Source organism: Anguilla anguilla, chromosome 1, assembly GCF_013347855.1.
Source record: "Anguilla anguilla isolate fAngAng1 chromosome 1, fAngAng1.pri, whole genome shotgun sequence".
NCBI classification, from domain to species: Eukaryota; Metazoa; Chordata; class Actinopteri; order Anguilliformes; family Anguillidae; genus Anguilla; species Anguilla anguilla.
The window spans coordinates 32,277,181-32,298,063 of NC_049201.1; the positions used below are offsets into that span (position 1 = coordinate 32,277,181).

General features: G+C 38.3%; 1 protein-coding gene across 2 annotated transcripts in view; it reads left to right on the top strand.

Annotated features, from left to right (window-relative positions):
* Positions 1-3,762: 3,762 nt before the first annotated feature.
* The window catches only part of ccdc180 (coiled-coil domain containing 180), an 89,277-nt gene continuing 72,156 nt past the window's right edge, over positions 3,763-20,883 (top strand). Inside the window, exons 1-5 of one of the 2 annotated variants that reach the window (XM_035429967.1) lie at positions 3,763-3,980; positions 4,329-4,416; positions 4,629-4,744; positions 18,735-18,823; positions 20,571-20,680. In XM_035429967.1, the coding sequence (XP_035285858.1) occupies positions 4,354-4,416; positions 4,629-4,744; positions 18,735-18,823; positions 20,571-20,680 (378 nt within the window). In that variant the 5' untranslated portion in view covers positions 3,763-3,980; positions 4,329-4,353. Of the gene's footprint in view, positions 4,417-4,628; positions 4,745-18,734; positions 18,824-20,570; positions 20,681-20,883 lie in introns of both variants that reach the window. The other variant, XM_035429977.1, reaches the window with a different exon arrangement.

The following is a 20,883-nucleotide window of genomic DNA, read 5'->3' on the forward strand; positions in this document are numbered from 1 at the left end:
CCTCCTGACACATGTATAGACATTAGAAAAGGGGTGGTTGCCAACTGTGTATTTTTGTTTGTAAGAGTAGTTAGACAGTCTTTTGTTATGCTTAGTTAGTCAGATTATCTTTTGTTCTAGTTTGGTTCTGTTTATTTCATTTATTTGGCTACATCCATGTCCCTTGGCCTTGTCACCTAGTTGTGTCTTGTTTTGTGTAAACTTGTACAAATGTAAATATCACTTCACTTGCACTTATAATAATAACACCTTTAATGTCACCTGCAACTTTGTCTGCCCTGATTATTTACACTAATTGTGCTCAACACCATTTCACCCGGACACTTTATTTCAATATATATATTACGTACTCCCTCCTACCCCTAGACACATTGAGAGATGTAACACTCGGTATGAACATCCTTACACTGCAGAGAATTCTGCAAGAATTCGCGGGATTCGCTGTGGCTCGTGCAATTATGTATCTCGTGCATCATCATCGTAAATGATTGTTGTGTGATATTTTTGAAACAACTGCCTTGTTTCTGGTTTTTCTAGCTAAACTGTTCGAGAATAAAGCTGAGCTGGGTGTTAAATTAGCAATCAGAATAAGAAGAATAAAACAAAAACAAAGGAGATTTCATCAAAAAAGGGCATCAAGGCTGAAGGAACGTACGAGGAAGCGTAATAAAATAACAACGCTAATCCATACTGCCGTATTCTTTTATTTAGTTTTCTCCGGCTTGACATCTTTACACAGAAATCAGACCCGGCTCTGCTCCACCTATACCCCGGCTTATATATTGATGAACTTGATGGCAATGTAAATAACGGTAACGTTACGGTCAGTTAAGATCAATGATTTGCAACGAGACGAAACGGTTTTAGAATGTTGCAGAGAAAATTGCAGCCGTGTGAACTGGTTGCAGAGTCTCTGAAGCCGTTGCCTAGGGTCTCAAAAGACCCACCTTGTCAAATCGCCAAGTGCAGTTTTAGAACGTTTACAACCAGACGTCTTGGAATTTTGCAAGTTGCATCCAGTCTCGTTGCGAATCATTGATCTGAACTGGCCTTTAGTTAGCTACATTGCAACGCTGCAACAAGGTAGCATTGCATTTGAGAGACGGTTTGCGAGGTCGGTACCGGTCGGTAGCGTTAGCTAGCGTTTTTTTCTAATTGTTAGCTGACATTAGATTGTGTTAATTACATTAGCTAGCTAACGCAACGTTACCTGATATGAGAGATGGATACTGTGCGCAACGTTGTCTAAACTAATGTTGCCTTTATTGACATGGTCCGGTAGCTAGCGTTAGCTGTGCAAATAGCTATGTCATATAGTAACGTTACATTTCATCAAATGTAATACGAAATCTACATCAACAAATAATATGACCTCTCATGTTACACAAAAACTTATTAGGGTTCCATAACATTACATTACAGGCATTTGGCAGACGCTCTTATCCAGAGCGACGTACAACAAAGTGTATAACCATAACCAGGAACAAGTATGACGAAAACCCTAGAGGGAAGTACCGGTCCAAGTGCAGGGAACAACCGCATAGTTCAACTTGGACCCTGAAGGTTAAACTGTTTAACACTAACACAAACGAGAACAGCAACAACGCAGTCTATGCAAAAATACAAGCAGTAGTTAAGACAGTAGTTAAGTGCATTAACTAAGTCACCTACAAAACAGCTACCTCGTTACAACCCTAAGCTTACAGTCATTTACAGGGAGGTAGGAGATGGGGAGAGGTGCAGCCTGAAGAGGTGAGTCTTCAGTCGTCGGTTAAAGTGGGTCAGTGTCTCAGCTGTTCTGACCTCCACTGGGAGGTCATTCCACCATCTTGGGACCAGAACAGACAGGAGATATGTTCGGGAAGCGCAGGTGCGAAGAGGGGGAGGTGCCAGGCATCCTGAGGTAGCAGAACGGAGGGGTCTGGCTGGCATGTAGGGTTTGTAATGTAATGTAATGGTTCCATAACCCCCCCACCTTTAACACTAGCAGACACCGGAAAAAACAGTACGCCGCTCACACACAAGTGAGTTGAAGAGCAAGCCTGTTGCATTAGCTCCGCCTACCCTCTCTGGCGGACCAATCACTGATTGGTGATGGAAAACGCGTCACTATCTATGCGCCGCTTGTGATTTTTTCCCGGGAATGTCGCCACAGACACCCAGTTCTTTAATCATAAATAATAATAATAATAATAATATAAATTAATATAATAATAGGCTCAATCACCATTGTGTTACCTAATTCAGCGATAGATAGTGACTTAACAGACATTTATTTTAATGAAAATCTTCGAGATTATGACTTTAAGTTACCAACATACTATATTTTTCAGATCCACACATCAGTCAGTCCCTGGGCAAATCATGTGGAGAGTGCTGAGCTGCTTCTGCAGAAACCCAGATCCATGCACCTGCTTCAGCCCACAGTGCGCCACCTTTGCTCCTGCATCAGAGCCTACCATGGGAGCCCTCCATCAGCATCCTCTGACATTCCAGGAAACCAAGACGATACAACTAATTTCTGATGTCAACAAGGAGCTGATTGGTAAATGGTGTGTTGTTCTGTACGACAATGACCCTTATCCAGGCATCCTTCAAGATGTTGATACAAAGAGTTGTGCTTTGGTCAAAACAATGCGCAGGGTTGGGGTCAATAGGTTTCATTGGCCAATGAAGGATGATGTGATCTGGTACACACACGAGAGTGTGGTTGGACTTGTGCCAGAACCAAAACCAGTGACGTCAAGGCACATGATGCTTACTGACTCAGTGTGGAAGGAACTCTGTGCTCGTTTTAATTAGTTACCTGTATATTTACCAAAAGCCTCAAAGCTACAATGAGTTTACTCCTCAGGCTGAAATGAGAAATATTTGGACTTGGTACACAAATGTAATGTTGTGGTGAGATGCTGTTAGTGTCATGGGTTTGTGTTAGAGTATTAGTATTAATGTTCATGCCACATCAACTTTAGGCCATAATATTTTTGAAACATGAAAAGGAGTTTGACCCAGTCTTTACTGCAATACCTCTATTATCTTTGACACGTAATACCTTCTGTTTTTGTCTGTTACTGTTGTTCTCTACAGTAGCCTATTGTTACATTATTAACATTTACCATTAGCACTGTGTCCTTACCAACACAATGTGTCATTACTGCAGCAATGCTTTATTTTAATTATTATTATGATTTTTATTTGCAAAAATTATTTTAACACTTAAGTAGAAATGATTTACACATTAGAATTGCAATATCTGTCATAAAAAGCAATATATTTTATCTTTTTGTCTGTATGAAGACAATTGACATCTAAGGTTACTGTCTAAATTATCCATGGCATAGAGAAAACCATGAAATCCCCTATTTTTAATTATTTTTTATATCAGTATTTACAATGATGCACAAAGCTTGATGACAATGAATTTAAATGTCTTAAAATTTTACAGAAATTAAAAAAGGAAAATGTACAAAATGAACGTTATTGTAATGTTGCGGTAAGGACATTTTGTAAGAACAACTGATGAAAACCATCAAAAATAAACATGTTCCAGATTAAAATCTTAATGACTATATGCAATTTTGTGTATCTGTTTATATGTATTACAGACTCTGATGGTTAAAATTAAAATTCATAGAGGTTGATTTTTTTAATTTGGGAGAGTCAAAAGTGACCGTAGTTGCAGAAACACAAAGCTATGAATATGAATGGTATTACAACTTCCGGAACCAGACGTTTCAGCTACTTCTAAGGCGCAGTATAAACCAAGATGTAATTCAAATTGGACGTTCATTGTGCATACGGACCTTCTATTACCGGAACTACATCATTCTACAATATGAACGAAAATAGGAACTTCTTATCTGGACCAGGACAGCAAGACGTATACTATTAAATACCTCTTGGCAAATGATTGTGGGATCAACAACCGTTGTCTTAGTAACACAGGGACGCCGTAGCAAGCAGAGACTGCGTTGCAAAAGGTTGGCTGTCGATACTTAAGAAAAATATTGCAGCGAGAACTTTGTAATACTAGAATTACAATGCAAGTTAGCCAACTGGAACTTCGAGCTGGCCAATGTTTTTACGCAATATCTGACTTAGGCTTTCTTGTTTGCTTGCTTGCTCAAATATTAAGCGATTAGCATTAACTCGACGACCACCAACATTTATTTTGTCATACATACCCAAAATCGGTTTAACGTTGGTAGCTTACACGGCTTTCCAACAAACGAGCTGACTACAAGCTAGATACGAAGCACGTGGTGGAAACGTTCACCAAAATTTAGATTACTTAACTTTACCAACGCTGCTTTTTAAAATAATCGTAGAGTTCCCAGTGTGTGACCGCTGGCGATGATGGCTGAAACTCGAGTGATTCCCAGCGGAAAGGTTTACCGACAGATGTTTGACGCCCAGGTATGCTATAATAAACCTTACATGCATTAACAACTTTTTACTCTAATTCTAAAAGTTGAAGTAAATCCCATTTGGACTCGTGGGATTTACACGGCATTTAGGCTAACTAAAGGACCCGTTCTAATAATTTGGGTTGACTCAGTGCGCTATGTTTTATTTAGCAAATGTCATCATGTTCAAAGTTAAGAGATCGAGAATATTATTTCTTTCAGGTTCAGTTGTCCAGGACTTTACATGACACTCGGAGGAGACGTGCAGCTAATGAGGTGTCCGTGCAGAGCGACAACGCCCCGACGGCCCGTGACACTGACACTGTTCAGAGGATCAGGTCTGTATGGAATAATTATCGCGCATTGGTAGACATAAGTATTAGGTAACCATATTAGCTAGTGGCCCTCTGCTTAAATTAAATTCTTGTATGTATATTATGTGACCACGGGGGCAGTCGGACTTTTTGAACTCGTATTTTCAGCTATAGACTGGGATCACGGCTATCTTGTACGTGTCATCCAGGCGGCGATCATCTATTGTTCGCGGATATATTTCACCCAACTGTGGCCACAATGTCGCCGGTAATACTATGTCATTGGAGCAGTCAGACCCGATTAACGTAAAAACTGTAGATTGTAGGCTGTGAGAATTCAGAAATGATTGAAAAACCGCAGTTGATATATCCATGGTTAGTTGCTTAAAAACTTCCAATCACGATTACGAATGTAACCTTAATATTTGCATGGACAGCTGTCAAGTTCCTCTTGAGCTCATACTTAAGCTATCTGATTTCAAACAGTTCTGATATTTGTAACGTATTACAATTGTTGTTTTGTAAAGCCAATGGAGTGCTAGTGGTAATGAAATTACTGTATATAAATGTTTTAAAGTTACATCACTTGTGATTCAAGAAGCATAGCATTTTCCTCTGTCATAGTGGAAGGTTCACGGTTTGGCGATGGGCATTTCATACTTATACAGCACATGTATGATGTCATAAGCGTAGGTTTTGTTTCAACACAAAAGTTGGGTGTATTCTTTAGGACGTAAGTCTCCAACCATGTACACGTGATTGTTTCAACAAAATAGAAAATGAGGGTTTACATCTTTTGTGTAAAAACCGTCTATTTTGTCAGCCACTAAGAACAAAAATGAAAAGACTACTTCTTTTGCTACTGTACAGTTTCTTTGGGCAGCAAAGATATGCTTCAAAAATGCATTTTGTATCAACAGAACACCAAAAAAACAAGAATTAATTATGGCCAGAATTGGACATTCAGTCAATTTAAGCTCATCATCATTTAAGTAAAGACTATGGGTATCCATGTGTGTCAATCCAGCAATGTGTCAAACCTGGACTTTAACATTCTGGCTCTCTGTCTATACTACATGATCTGGAAAAAATATTCTACATTACTGACATCAGTGCGGAACTTACCTTTAGCTTTCGTCCAAGCCCCTGTTCTGGTGAAGGCAGCCTGAAAAATGTAGTTCACTTTAATCTATATTATGAATTTCAAAACCTCAACCTCAGGCTCATTTTCATAAGCCTGAATAGAATAAGCATCTTCAGCCTTTCCTCACATTTCCATTCCATATCAGGAACCAATTTACTTGTCCTTCTTTGTACATTTTTTGAGCATCACCAGGGAAGATACCCAGCATCTGATTATGTCTGTGGGTCACAGACTTCAAGTAGCAATCAAATGCAAAGGATTTGCAACCAAATATTGAATCTGACAACTTTATAACATATTCCAATGACTTTTGGTCCTATAAAATGTGGGGGGCTATGTGTAAAAATAGCTGTAATTCCTAGACAGCACACCCAATTAGGATGTAAATACCCTCAAATTAAAGCTGACAGTCTGCATTTTAACCTTATATTCATTGTTTCAATGTGCTGGAGTACAGAGCCAAAAGACCAAAAAATTGTCCAAATACTTACAAAATGCACCGTATAAAACCTTGTTTTGATTTAGATGAAATTATTGCTATGTATTCCAGTATTTTACTGCAACAGCACAATATCTAGATCCTGGTAGTCTTCAATCACCTACTATTAACAGATTTTTAAAGTTGAATACAAATCCATAAAATAATCTTTGTAGATTTATTTTCCAAATGCAGAACATCTAGCTATATTGAATGTCATTTTCCAGAATGCTGCTAATGTTGCAATGCTGTATTCTCTGTGAACACAAATTAGTGTTAACAGATTCATATTTTATGCAAATTTGAGAATCTACTCAGTGTAAAACCTCATGGTTCCAAACCCAACATGCATGTCACCACCATAATTTGCAGTTCAGCTGTTTGTGCACTGATTTAGGTGAATCTGAAGACAATTTACATGAAATAAAAACTGGAAAAGGTCAAAGGTTAAAGTCTTGGATTCTTAACCGTGAGGAATTTAAATTAAATATGAGACTTACTTCCTTATCCAGATATCTGCTCACGTTCCACCTTTATCAGCTTATAGCCTACCTAAAGGCTTTATTAAACTGTTCTGATTTCTGGAACTTACTTTTCTAACAGCACTCTACAATTTCTCCTCCTTCAATAGAAGAGTTGTATGGGATGCCCAAATATCCCCACAAGCCATAGAGACATAGGATTATATAGCTATTTGTACAGGTTACGTCCTTAACCATCATAGATTCAGATAAAAAAACAGCCTCAGTGACTACTTGTACTCACCTGTCTGTCATACAACAATAACAATAACTCATATGTTTGTAAATGTCTTCTTGCTACAGTTATGAGTAGATGTGTTGAGGTCAGTTATGTTATAACAAACTCAGAAATCACAGTCAAGGCGAGTTATAATATTCTTAGGATACTGTGTTTCAATCAGCAGACACACCACAGCTTATCACATCCACACCTCCTTAGGTGCCCTGTCATTTATACATTCCTTTATAACAAACAATTAAATCAACCACCTCCTCAAAAAATGTCTAAATTTCCCCCCTGCAAAGCTACTCAATAAAGTCCATAAATCACCCCAAGAAAAATGGAACTACTTTCTTCCAATGTCCCATAAGTAACAACAACAAACAAAAAAACTTATCTAAGCACAACTGTGCATTGCCTCAAAACTTTGCTCGGTTACAGGTTCACGCCCGTTAAGTCCACCAGTGTGGGGAAGACCGGGCATCTGGATTCAGCCTGCTTTTTATCTGTTTCCCCTTTAGTATCACGTCCTGGTTGCCATCTTGAGAAGGTTTACGATACCCTCTACCTGTTAAAGGAACAAATGGGGGACTGGCAGGTTGTGGGCGCAAGGAATTGCGTGTTATGCATTAAAACGACAAAGCGCTTCTTGTCGCATTAATACCGCTAATTAACTCAACCGGCAGTATACTGCGTTGGAGAAATTTGCTGTTTCAACTCATCGCTACACAAAACACTCCACAAAAAATTTATTGCCTGTCATTTCGGTGTCACCCCCCTCTGATGGTGTCACCCGATGTGGTCCGCACCCCCCGCACCCCCCTGGTGACGCCTCTGACATGGTGTATTATCCTGCTGGAAGTATCCACTTGAAAAACGGTGGACTGGCCATAAAAGGATGCACATGGTTAGCAAAAATCATTAGGCATTCTGTGGCATTCAACTGATGCTCAGTTGATATTAAGGATATTAGCTCAGATGATATTAAGGGGCCTAATTTGTGCCACGAAAACATTCCCCACACTATTACACCACCATCACCAGCCTGCACCGTTGACACAGTGCTGGATGGATCCATGGATTTATGTGGTTTAAACCAAATTCTGACCCTACCATCTGCATTTTGCAGTAGAAATGGAGATTTGTCAAACCTGGCAACATTATTTGAATCTTTAGTTGTCCCGTTTTGGAGATCACATGCTCACTGTAGTCTCATCTTCCTGTTCTTAACTGACAGGAGTGGAACTCAGTGTGGTATTCTGCTGCTGTAGCCCATCTGTTTCAAGGTTTGACACAGTGTCCCAATTGGAAGGCAACTGCCTTACTATCTGCATCCTTAGAAGTGAGCTCCCTTTGAAGGCAGCATCCTAATGGTAAAGGAACTTCAAAAGTCAACAAATTTGTGATTCTAGCTCAGTGTTGCCAACTTAGCGACTTTGTCACTAGATTAGGTGACTTTTCAGACCCCTTTAGTGACTTTATTTCAAAAAAGACCCTAGCGACAAATCTAGCGACTTTTTAACTAAACATTAGGTACTTTCCTTGAAAGAGAGTTGCCAACATTTCTCTGTGAGTCTGCAGTATTCCCTGTGCTCTCTGTGGCTTTCTAGTAGGGCTGAACGACATATCTCAGTGATAATTATCGCATGCAATAACGGTCGTTGCCACCGTGTGGTGTACCGCTTTTCTTTTTGTCTTTTTCTCTTATATTAATTATACCTGACGCGATAGCAAACAACCACGCTTTTGGAGGCCGCGTGAAACGCTTTCCGGATTTTAAAAATTCACCTATTGCGTGGCAACAGGTGAGCTGAAAATTGGTAGGGCGCAAAACTTTCCTTTAAACTAATCATTGATCTCAAACTGTTTTAATTAATTTTCTGTGATTAACAAGCATGCAAACGATCTGACTAATCAATTGGAAAGTGACACACAGCTTCTTCACATTGTGTTAGGAAGATTAAATGATACATGCGATTTAAAAAAAAATCCTTTTTAATCACTAAGCAGTGGCAGAAACTTCCCCTGATTTTCCTTGAGTATCAATACAATTAATCCACAAAATAGGCTACTCAATGCTATCATATATAGCCAGCTCTCCCCAAATAGGCAGTTTTAGCGAGTAGCCTTGGCCTTATAGCCTACATTTATTTTCATTTGCAGTACGAAATTGTGCACATTTTTAATCAAAATTATTTGCGGATTCATGCACTTCTTTCTCCGCACTGGTATTCATGGCAAATTTCTGCAATGCGTAGATTGTAAACAATCTTGAAGTGCAGGTTTTGTTTTTTCTGGTTATTCTGAAAGCTAACACGGTAGATAACAGACTGGTGTATCTTGTTTGTTAAGTGCAGAGTACTTGGTGATTAAAACTGATTTTTAACGGATAAATTGAATTTATGATTTAATCCCCCTAACACGGTATGAAGACACTGTGTGTTAGGTTACTTGCCATTTGAATAGTCCGATCATTGGCACACTTGATAATAAAGGAAAATTAATGAAAACAGGTTGAGATCAATGATTAGTTTAAAGGGAAGTTTTGCGCCCCACCAAGCTGCAGTGCGACCTTGCTGCTGATTGGCTGTCTTGGCTGTCAACACTCAGTAGGTAAAGGCGGTTCCGTTTTTCTCCGGAAGCATTTTACACAGCCTCTTTAGTTGTTTAGTAACGCTTCAGGTATAATTAAAAAGAAGGCAAAAGAAAGGTGATACCCCATACGGTGGCGACGACCGTTATTGCACACAATAATTATCGCTGCGATATATCGCCCAGCCCTGCTTTCTAGCCAACATGACTGTTGCGGTCTGTGGGAGAGAGAGAGTGTGTGGCTCTCTCCGAGAGCAAGGTTTGGTCGACTGACCAGCAGCAAGACTGAAACATGAATGAGCTGCGCATGCGCATTTCAGTGTGCCCAACGACCAATCACTGATCATTCATTTGACTGTATATGTGTAAATAGTTAGTTTGACTCTACTTTGAAAATATGCTTAGTTAATTTGACTGTCTTGTAAATATGTAGCCTAAATAGTTCATTTGACCAAGTTAGACTATTTAGTAAATATGTACATAGTTAGTTTGTATGGCTTTCATTGGCATCTTTTCAGAAAATCTCCCTCCATTGTGTAACATGTTTTTTTAAATATGCAAATGATTATGTGGTGACATCATACATATGCAGATGAACATATGACGTCATCTAGCGTCTTTTAGAGGAGGCCTTAGCTACTTTCCATAGAAAATAGTTGGCAACACTGGTATAGCTATTCTGTTCAGATTATTCAAAGTCTTAGTTTCAGTGAAAACCAGAAAATATGTCGGTGGCGTTATCTCTGCTGAGTTCTAAGCCTATCATTTATACAACTACAGCATCCACAATTATTCATCCCCACCTAAAGGCTTTATCAGCTTGGTGCAAAATTAAGTTTGATAGCGCTTTGTTGGGTAATTCGTATCAAAGCATCGGCCATTCAATTGTTGAATAGCGTGCCAGAGTAGACAATGACACGTTCGCACCTGGGTAAAAGCACCTGTTGTTGTCTACTGTCTGGTGAGTGGTTTTGTGAAGAAAATTACACAGACTGCCTGTATTTCTTTACTTTTTTTCTAATTTTAAAACGCATTTTGAGCTCAAATATTTAGGGAAGTTATGGAAGGAGGGGATATTGCATTTGCAGTATTGGAGTAATTTTCATTTTAATGTCCCCCAAGCCCCATAGCCTATCTACTTTTACGAGAAACGGTCACTTGCTGTCTCTCTGCAGGTGTGTGTGTGTGTGTGTGTGTGTTTGTGTGTCTAATTGAGAAACTTGGTGCTGACTTCTGAGCGAATGGCATCAAAGAGGTGGGAAGAAAAGATCCAAATTATATTGGGAAAATTCAGGAGGAGAAAACATTTGGAGAGAATGCATTATTCAAGTGTTACCGAATATGGTATTTGTATTCGGTACCATCCCTAGAAGGTGTGGCAAATAAAGTGGCCATTGAGTGCATTTTACCACATGTTCTTTATCAAACCATCATCTCACATACATTCTGTTGACATTATCCATGATTTTACAAAACGATTACATTCCATTTGTCGGCATTTTCTCAAAATGGAAGTCGATAGTTCTTGACGTCAGGGTCTAAGGTAGGTTCCTTAAGGAGTGGGGTAACACAAGCCAATTTAAAGTCAGAGGGAACGTGGCCACAGGCATGGGAGGCGTTAATGATGGAGGACAGATAAGAAAGGACCTCACTGGATATAGACTGGAGGTCTGCAGATGGAATGGGGTCTAGCGGACAGGGGGTTGCAAGATATGTGGTTGTGGTACTGTATTTGTGTCCTCCAGCATCTTGAAGGAGGTCTGTGTAGCAGTGGGTTTTCCCTGAGGAGTAGGGGGCATCACTAAATGAGTGAAGGAATTCTTGATACTAGCCACGCTCCCTTCAAGCCCATTGAGCCTTTTACAGAGCTGAAATAGGCCAATTGTGCTTAAGGAGAGTGGATTGTGATTGTTGTTTTTAATTTTCATACTTAGCTAACAACAAGTGTAATGTTAAAACAGTGATAATCATCACTTTTATTTTAACACCTATTCATTAATAGTGTTACTAGTCAGGATTAATAAATTGCTGCTTTTACTGCCCTTGTTCTTTGATTTATGCTCTACAGCTCATAGAAACTGAAAAGGTTTCTCTCCTGCATTGCAGAGGCATTTGAGCTACGCTTTGTCCTTCCCACCTAGGCCAAAAAACTCAGAGGGACAAATATCAGTGTCCTGATGCTTCCTGTCCTCAACAGGACACCCAGGACACTGCAGAAGCACGGCCCGCATAGTCTCGTCCCCCATGACACATGAGAGGAAGTGAGTGGTTCTCCAGAAACCCTCATGACTCAGATGGCCATTCATCAGGCCCCTTTTCTGCTGATCAAGCAGAAAGACCTTCAGCTTCTTCTTCCCTGAAACAGGGGAAAGAATTCCACACTTTTACTTATCCCTCTAAAGGGGGGACCGGAAAGTCTTCAGACTTCCCATCTACATTTCTCATCCACCGCAAAGGTGATGAGCATTTCTTTGCTTAGGCCTCTCAGCCAGAGAGAGGATGCCAAGCCCAACACAAAGGTAAATCTCACCTCCTCCAAATAGGACTCGGAAGACCTTAGACCAGGGATGTACAGACTTTTCTTACTAAGGGCCAGATGGATTAAAAATTATGGAGGGATGGGCCACAGGGCTTGAGAACAGGTTAATGTCCTTTTCAATGGAAGCAAAGTCTTGAAAGCGCTGGTTCAATTCTGTGATCAGTGATGTGAGTACTGTCACATTTCCCCATTTTCTCAAGTGGGAAGTGTGCGGCATTGTGGTCACTGATTTGTCTCTCAAAAAGACGGAGCTTCATGGCAAATAATTTAATGTGCACGTACATTTGAGACACTAGCGTGTCTTTCCCTGGCAGATTTTTGTTAAGCACGTTCAGCTGGCCAGTTAGGTCAACTAAAAAGGCCAGGTCTGCCAACCAAGCAGGGTCCCTCAGTTCATAAAGGGCCAGGTTTTTTTCTTTCAAAAATCGGTCAATTTCCAATCGCAAATTGAATTCAAATAGAACCGCTTTAGAACAGAGCTGCGACTAAGCCAGCACACATCAAAGTGGTAGATTATGTCACCATATTCCGCATCACTTTCAGACAGAAATGTCTGAAATTCTCTGCGATAGAGTGCTTTCGATCGGATTAAGTTGATGGTTTTCACCACTTTACTCATTATATCACCCAGCTGGGTGGCTCTGGCGCAGAGTGCTTCCTGATGTGCAATTTCATGGCCTCACCTCAAAACTCCCCAACTTTTCTGCATACGATTGAAGCCATCTCGTTCCACTCGCCCGTCATGGCTGGTGCTCCATCAGTGGTAACTCCACACAGCTTGTCCCATGGTAGATTGATGTTTTCAACTGACACAACTTCAAAAATGTCCTTTCCCATTGTTGTACCTGTGAGGCTCCTTAGATCAAGGAGCTCTTCTTAAATGCAAAAATTGTTGTCAACCCCTTGCAAAAAAATTAACAACTGAGCAGTGTCTGTGGCATCAGTACTGTCATCACATGTGATTGAATAGAAATCAAATGTACGTGCTTTGCCTGAAAGTTGCTGCTTTTGGTTACTTGACAAATCTTCTATTTACGGGGTGGCTGTATTTCTCGTAAGACTAACATTAAATTTTAAAGTTTTGAAGAGGGGAAAGAGGAGGGGGAGCTGATCTATTTTTAGATGCGGTTTTACGTGATAGCGACACCCAGTGTTTAAACTAGGAACATCTTTTTTTTTACTTTCTTAATAGTGGATCTTTTGTTTTTTTAATTTTCTTAATAGCAGGCCAAATTAGATTTTATTTAACTTGCGGGCCGTTTCAGTAATGCTGGGGGGCCGGCCGTAGTGTGGACACCCCTACCTTAGACTGTCTTCTATTTGAGGAGCTTGTGTTAGCCTAATCGCTAAGGATTTGGAATGTTTTTGAACCTGACAATATATACGTGCATTCATGACAGTGAATGTTCTTGGTGAACTATGTTTGCAGCAAGAAGTTACTGTGAATTATTTTAAATTAACATTCCATTTAGTTCGCCAACAATGCATTTTTAATATGGATGCAAATAAAAAGGGGCCTTTTTGTCGTGGCTTCCAAGATATTAGAGGACTTATAGCAATCCTGATATGTCAGATATTGTACAAGTACACTGAGTATTGTCATGTAGTGCAACTAATGAAGAGGTCTGCAGAATAGAGTGATATGCCAAAGAAGTCATTCCTCAATATAATTTTACTTATCGCTCACATTTCAAGATGAAACAGTTTGAGGTATTCAGTGTTAATCATGGCATAGCTCAAAGTTCATATACAGTTCACTGTGTGTGTGTGTGCATGAGAGAAAGAGAGAGAGAGAGCGAGAGGGAGATATGCTGTTGCTAAGTATGCATTTCTTGGTACTCTGTCAAACACTACACACTACTTTCATCCTGCACAATTATGGTAGTTTCCTAGCTACATTGTTTCAAATAAGTGAGTTGTATAGTCGTGGTCAACTTGGTGTATGTAAACTTTTGACCCACTGGAATTCTGATATAGTGGATTAAAGCTGAAACAAATCTGTCTCTAATCGATTGTTTTAAAATTACCTTTTATGTGAACAAAGTAGATGCCCTAATTCACTTGCCAAAAGGAATGTATGGTAACATGAAATGTGCGGAGTTGTTAAAAACTGTTTGAATATCTCCAGCCTAAGTGTATGTAAACTTTTGGCCTCAACTGTAACTAAAAGCAGGGAAATTTTGCAAGGGCTTTTCCAAGAAGTTGCACATTTTGGATAATGTTTTGAACATGTAATCTACCCCACAAAAGAAATTTTCTTCACTCAAAATCACATATTGTGAACACATCCCATACCGAAAAGAAATATATGTAAAATATATTTAATAACATATATAGATATAATAACATATATTTTAACAATATATGTAAATATTAAAAATTGGCACATTAAATATATTTTGTTTAAATATATTTCCATATATGTTTTCTGACTATTATAATGATTGTGAAGACAATCTGTATAGAATTTTTTTTAAAAACCATGTTGTATATCGATCATAAAAAATATTTCATGTCAATGTTAGAGATTTTGTCCCAGGAACCCCCATATGAGAAAATTTTAATTAGATATGATTATAACTGTACACATGTGGGTAGTGAAACCTGTGATTAGAATGGATTCTTAATTGTCTGCCATCGTGATAAATTAGTGAAACTTAACTATTCCTCATTTGCAGGGGACCTAACTTCCACAAGGATGCCTCTGGTTTCCTTGACCCACAGAATCAAATAGACAATAGCTATTCAAGTACTTGGCCTAAACATGCCACATACATTCATTTTAGTGTACATTTCATAGCAAGGAGTGTAGGCTAATTGTATACCTTTGCATATTTTTATCCATATATTTCTTAACCAAAATGTACTGTGACATATATTTATGCATATATTCTTGTCCATATATTTCTAACCAAAATATACTGTGACATATTTTAAGCATATATTAAAATATATGTTCTGTATATTCTGAATATAAGAAATATATTTGAACAGGAATGAACATATACTGACAAATAGTGCACATATATTATGGATATATGGAAATATATGCCAATATATTTCTTTTTGGTATGGGATAAGAGAGGAGAGTCAATTCTAACATGTTTTTAGTTTCAATATCTTGCAAGAATTAACATTTTGTTTGCTGGCAGGAACTGAAAACTAATATTATGCAATTTGCTGTTGCTATGCTTCTGTGAAGATCATCCACCTATTGCCAGAGAATTTTTTATTTAGATGCTTTCCAAAAGAGAGAGAGATGGTCTGTATCTATGGCAGCTAGGGCTGTCAAAAAAATATTTGAAGTTCGAAAACTATTCGAAAATCTTTTCTTTTTTTTTAAGTTCGAACCTAAATGTGAGCATTCGAATATTAGTTTTGGACCCCGCGTTTTGTAATTAACATAAATATACAGGCTTTAATTTCATGCGGCGAATCATGTTCATGCACGCGAAATTCATTTCCTGTGCTAACGTTACTGGTCATCTGACAATTTAGGCTAAATAATGTTCCCATGGCAGGCTATGTTTTCTTTCTGTTTTGAAGATTTTGATAAAATTTGATGATGAAAGAAGTTAAACAAACTAAACCGAGTAAGTAATTTATTTTGTTTTAGGCTACAGTATTAGCCGTTTGAATAGATTTTGTGTTAAGAAATAAACAGGGATTTCCTATAAACAATAATTTCCCTATTATTGTGATTAATAAATGCTGAGTTGTGGCAAATTACATCCACAAGAAAGTGCTTTATTCATTTGCGCATTAGGCTATAGAAACTGCAGGGGGCTCATTTATAAAATGAATTTGCTTGCATACGTCAAGTGAAGACCTGACGTAGAGCCACAGCAGTTTCCACGGTCAAATCGAGTCATGTTGAAATTTTATAAATCACTACTTTGACGTGATTTTCTACATATGCGCCACACAGTTGATCTAAAATACTCTTTATAAATGAGGCCCAGATGTAGTAACCTAGTATGAAAGTTCACCGATGTCCTCTATTCTATGCCCGCTTGTGAAAAATAACGCGCAGGCCAGTTTAGAGGGAGCGTCACGTGTATATTGCGCCCGACAATAAGCAGCTTATTTTTGTTAATTATAGGCAAATGATATTCAAATATATTTGAACGCTAACTAATTACAAAAGCTAATATTTGAACTCAATTTCATGGCACTTTCGACAGCCTTAATGGCAACTGCAGCAATCGATTGCAGCTAGTGTGCAGGTGTGTTGTTCATAATTCCACTGTGTTCATCAATGGGAGATTATCTGATGTGAAATCTTAAACTTCGCAAAAAGATATCTGCACAAAAAGGCAGAAGCAAGTATGTGAACTACTAGCCAAACTTAGTGGGTCTTGCTGAAAAGCTGTTGGACAAGTAGCGCACAGAATTTGAGCAAATATCCGCTTTACAAACATGAAAATAAAGCCTTTTTCAAGCTCTTCAAATAATTTTGTCAGAGTTTAAAAGCTTTTTCTCCAATCCACCATAATTATAAATACATTTTATAGCACAATGGCAGGCTTTTTTGCTGTGTGCATTCATTCACTGTCAGAACGATCATCATTAACCAGAGCCCCCCTGGCAGTACATAGCTACATTACTTGGGAATGACTGCACCCATTACACCAATGAGGGCTCATTTGAAAGGATACAGTCTTGTTCAATTCATTCTGTAAATTGATTGACTTAAAAGTGAACCTATCGCTGTTTAAATAAGCAAATGTCTGCTATACAAAATACTACTGTACTTAAGAGACCATGGGGTGGTCATATAAACCAGCCATGTTCTAAATCGTTTCTTGCTGGATTGAGTAGAAAATACCACCTGACCTAGCTAACAGCGTTAGCTTGAATATGAGGCATTTTGGATAACAGAAACATGTACATAGACAAAAGAGCCAGTATTTTATATAAGTGAATGCAATGTAAGTACATTCCATATGGACATTTTAAACTTTTTTTCTGAATTTTCAATCAATCAATCAATGTTTATTTGTGTAGCACATTTAACAAATGAGCTTTGTCACAAAGCAGCTTTACAGAAAACCGGCCCCCAAAGAGTAAGCCTAGGGCAACAGTGGCAAGGAAAAACTCTCTGACTGATAGCAGGAAGAAACCTTGAACCTCCAGCAGAACTGGACTCAGAGGGGGAACCCATCTGCCGTGGGCAGGCACCGGTTTGTTATGGAAAATCAACAGTGGCAGGAGGCGGGGGTACCCAGCTGGTCTAGCTGGTCTAGCTGGTCTAGGGCTGGAGCTACCCCCCCGGGTTGGGGGGGGTGCTCAGCAAACTTGGGCTAGAGCTCCAGGCAGGTGCCGAGAGTCAAATTTTATTTGGTGATCTGAGCTAAAGTTCTGAAAGCTGAAAGGGTATGCGGTTTTTTCATGCAAAATTAAACGAGACTATGTAACCGTACAGAGTATAAAAAAATAAGTTTTATTATGTGGGTTACTGTGTAATAAGTCATTGGATGGGATCGGGGACTCTTTTTATTTTCCTGCCATTTATTGCCCTGAGCACTGATAAGGGAACGAGTGGCGTTATTGGCCAGAAAGGAGTCTGTTGTTGGGATTACCTCGAATTTGTGGTGTGTTTGTGGATCTTTGCTATATTACCATTCTGTGGGTGCCGGCACCCATACCACTAGGGGGAGGAAATTATTGTGTTAATAGGAAAGGACATGCCAGCAGTATATTTTAATATTTTAAGATATCATTTCTTTCTATTTGAATTCTTATGGCCTCTTTCTGCAAGTTTCTGCAAAAGGATAATTTTTCTAGTGTTAGGTGGCGCAACCAGCAAATTTACTATTGCAACTGCAAGATCAACTTTGGGAAACTTCAACTTTAAACTCCTAAATAATATATACAAATCATTTATACAGGTTTTTAAATACTTTAATTTCTTCTTATGGAAAACTTTAAGAAGTGTTTGTTTCTATGAGTTGCAGCGAAAGTGCTATAAGTAATGGATTTAGGTAATGCATAATGTTACATGTATTTTATAATAATTAATGTTTATAGTATTGTTCAGTAGTGGTAAGCACATTATAGTATATAATTCAATAGTTATATTTGTTTGCCCCTTTCGTCCCCTTTTGTCATTTTAAAAGCTATATAACAAATATTAATATGCACATACATTCTGGAGTTGAAATGGCCTTTTAAATCAATTTTGGTCAGTTTAAAAAAAAAAAGAAATTGAACCATTTTGAAAAGCTTATTTGTCATTGACCCATATGTGAATAACTTCACTTTTTTATGGTGAACATGTTTTTGCAAAATTACCTTCATAGTCTATAAATAGAAAATTCATAGTCATGAATTGAATGTAGAATTTACTCATCAAAGCTGCTGTAGTTTTATGAAACATTTTGTGCAGCATGATTTAGTAAAAACTATTGTGCATGTTTTTTATGCTGAATAAAGAAAACGTTTTTATTGAGCTATCATATCCATATAGCAGAAGTGGATTTGTGTGAACGTTTGTTCACAAATGTGTATGTGATAACAGGGATCAGCTGTCTTCAGGTGCGAGGCCCCTTCAGGAAAGCGAGGAGGAGAATGTGGAAGAAGAGGTTCGAGGCCTGCCAGATACCGTTGGTGAGTGAATCCTTGAACATTTGGCTTTAGCGAAGTTAGAGAATACCCAGACCAAAATAGATAAAAATAAAATGTATTTTTAAATGCATTACTCAGATAAAACATATAAAGAAGGTATATATGAGGAATAAAATGAAATAGTATATTTGCGTTGGGCAGCTTTTCCATGTAAAACAGCGATTTTTGAACCTCTATATCTCTGAGCCTAATTCATACTCTTCAGAGTCGTGACAACCATATAAATGTTTGCACTGTGAAGAATTAAGTCTGATGTTAATAGTGTAAAGTTATCATTCCAAAGATGCCATTTGAAATGGCCTTACACTGTACAGGGAATCAATAAATGTTAATAGTTTATATTTAGTTTGCGCAGAGCAAGACTTAGCCTAATTCTACATGTAATGACGTAGTAACCATGTAACTTGGAGTTATGAGTTGGAAATTAGATTCATATCCTTACAAGATCATTACAATATACACTCTATATACTATAATATACACTGTAAAGCAGGATCTATAAATTAAGCACACTAGTTTTAAAATTGTATGCTATGTACTGACACAGTTTGTAGATAAGTTCTGCTTAAAGAATGATACAAGATATGTGGTCCCAAATAGGCAACAATAGAAATTAACATGCTTCATAAAAGTGCAAAATCTGTATGTATATTGCCTTTCCAAAATTGCCAATGCACAATGTACAGAACATTACTCTTAAGAGTATGAATTAGGCTCTTTGAGAGAGGGGTTGAATCTTAAGCAATCTGCCCAATGGTGAGTACATGTTGTTTGAAGTACAGGAGACATATACAAAGCAGTTGTCAAAGATCTGTGCTAATACCCCGTGATGCAGGCTGATGTTAGCGTTAGAACTGATCAATTTAATTTCCTGTCTTTCCTGGCAAATGAAAAAATGTATCTTAAAACATATTTTTTTGTGATTAATTATGATAATGATATGCCACTTGTGATGAGTTGTTATATGCTACCATGGCTGGTAATGACAGGTGCTATGCAATTATTGTGGCAGTGCTATTTATGTTTTATGTTGCATTATTCAAGTGTTACCAAAAATATGCTGTAAATGCATGTTAATATATTATATATGACATTATGTAATGCAATTATTGTGATATGATGTCTATGTACAGGAAATCTCATATACTGAAATGGCATATATATACATATATATATTCTTTTTTTTGTGCCATTTTTTCCCAACTGGAATGCCCAGATGCTCTTGCTGCAATGCTTATTACAACTAGTGTTGTCAATTCACATGAGCACAAACAAGCAATGTGATGCCAGCCACCATATGTTATCACGCCACAGTCAATTCACGCTTGCTCAGACATGAGACTGCCAATTATGCATTGCCCCTTGGAGCTGGCCACAGTCAGCACTGGAATTCTCAGAGTTTCGATACTAGACTATGGGGCCCATCCATGCACTTGAACAGTGCCTTAGCAGAATGAGCCACTCAGCAGCCCTATGAATGTCTTTTATTTTAAGGATTTTCAGATATACTGTTCATTTTTCATTTCTGAATGTATTCATTTTTGTTATAGAAGCTTTACAGGCTAGCAAGTCTGACTGACCTCATTAATAAGATGAGGAAGAATGTAAAGCAGACTAGAACTTCTTTAATTTATTTGGTCAGTTGCTTGATGTGCTGTCAAACCATAATATATGTTGTACAAAAGTCACTGCTTTAAATTTCTGGTGGATTCTGTCCTGGTCTACATAGTGGTGGAGAAGCTGGGCTCTGACATCATTGAGCGGCTTGCAGAGAGGAAAGAGAGGAGTCACGAAGAAATGATTGCCCAGCTGCACCAGGACCTTGCTGCACTCAGCTTTGTATGCTAATAGAAGAGGAGGGAAATAAAGGCCCAAAGGAGAATCACTGAACTTAGTTTTATTTCATAATTATCTTAAACCGGTTTCTGGTTTTTTGAGAGTGCACAAAAGCATTTCATAACATTCAATACAGTTGTGAAACCTGACAAAAAACAGGTTCTGGATGAGTATTACTTTGAAAGTAAGCTGTTTCTCAGGGCTTA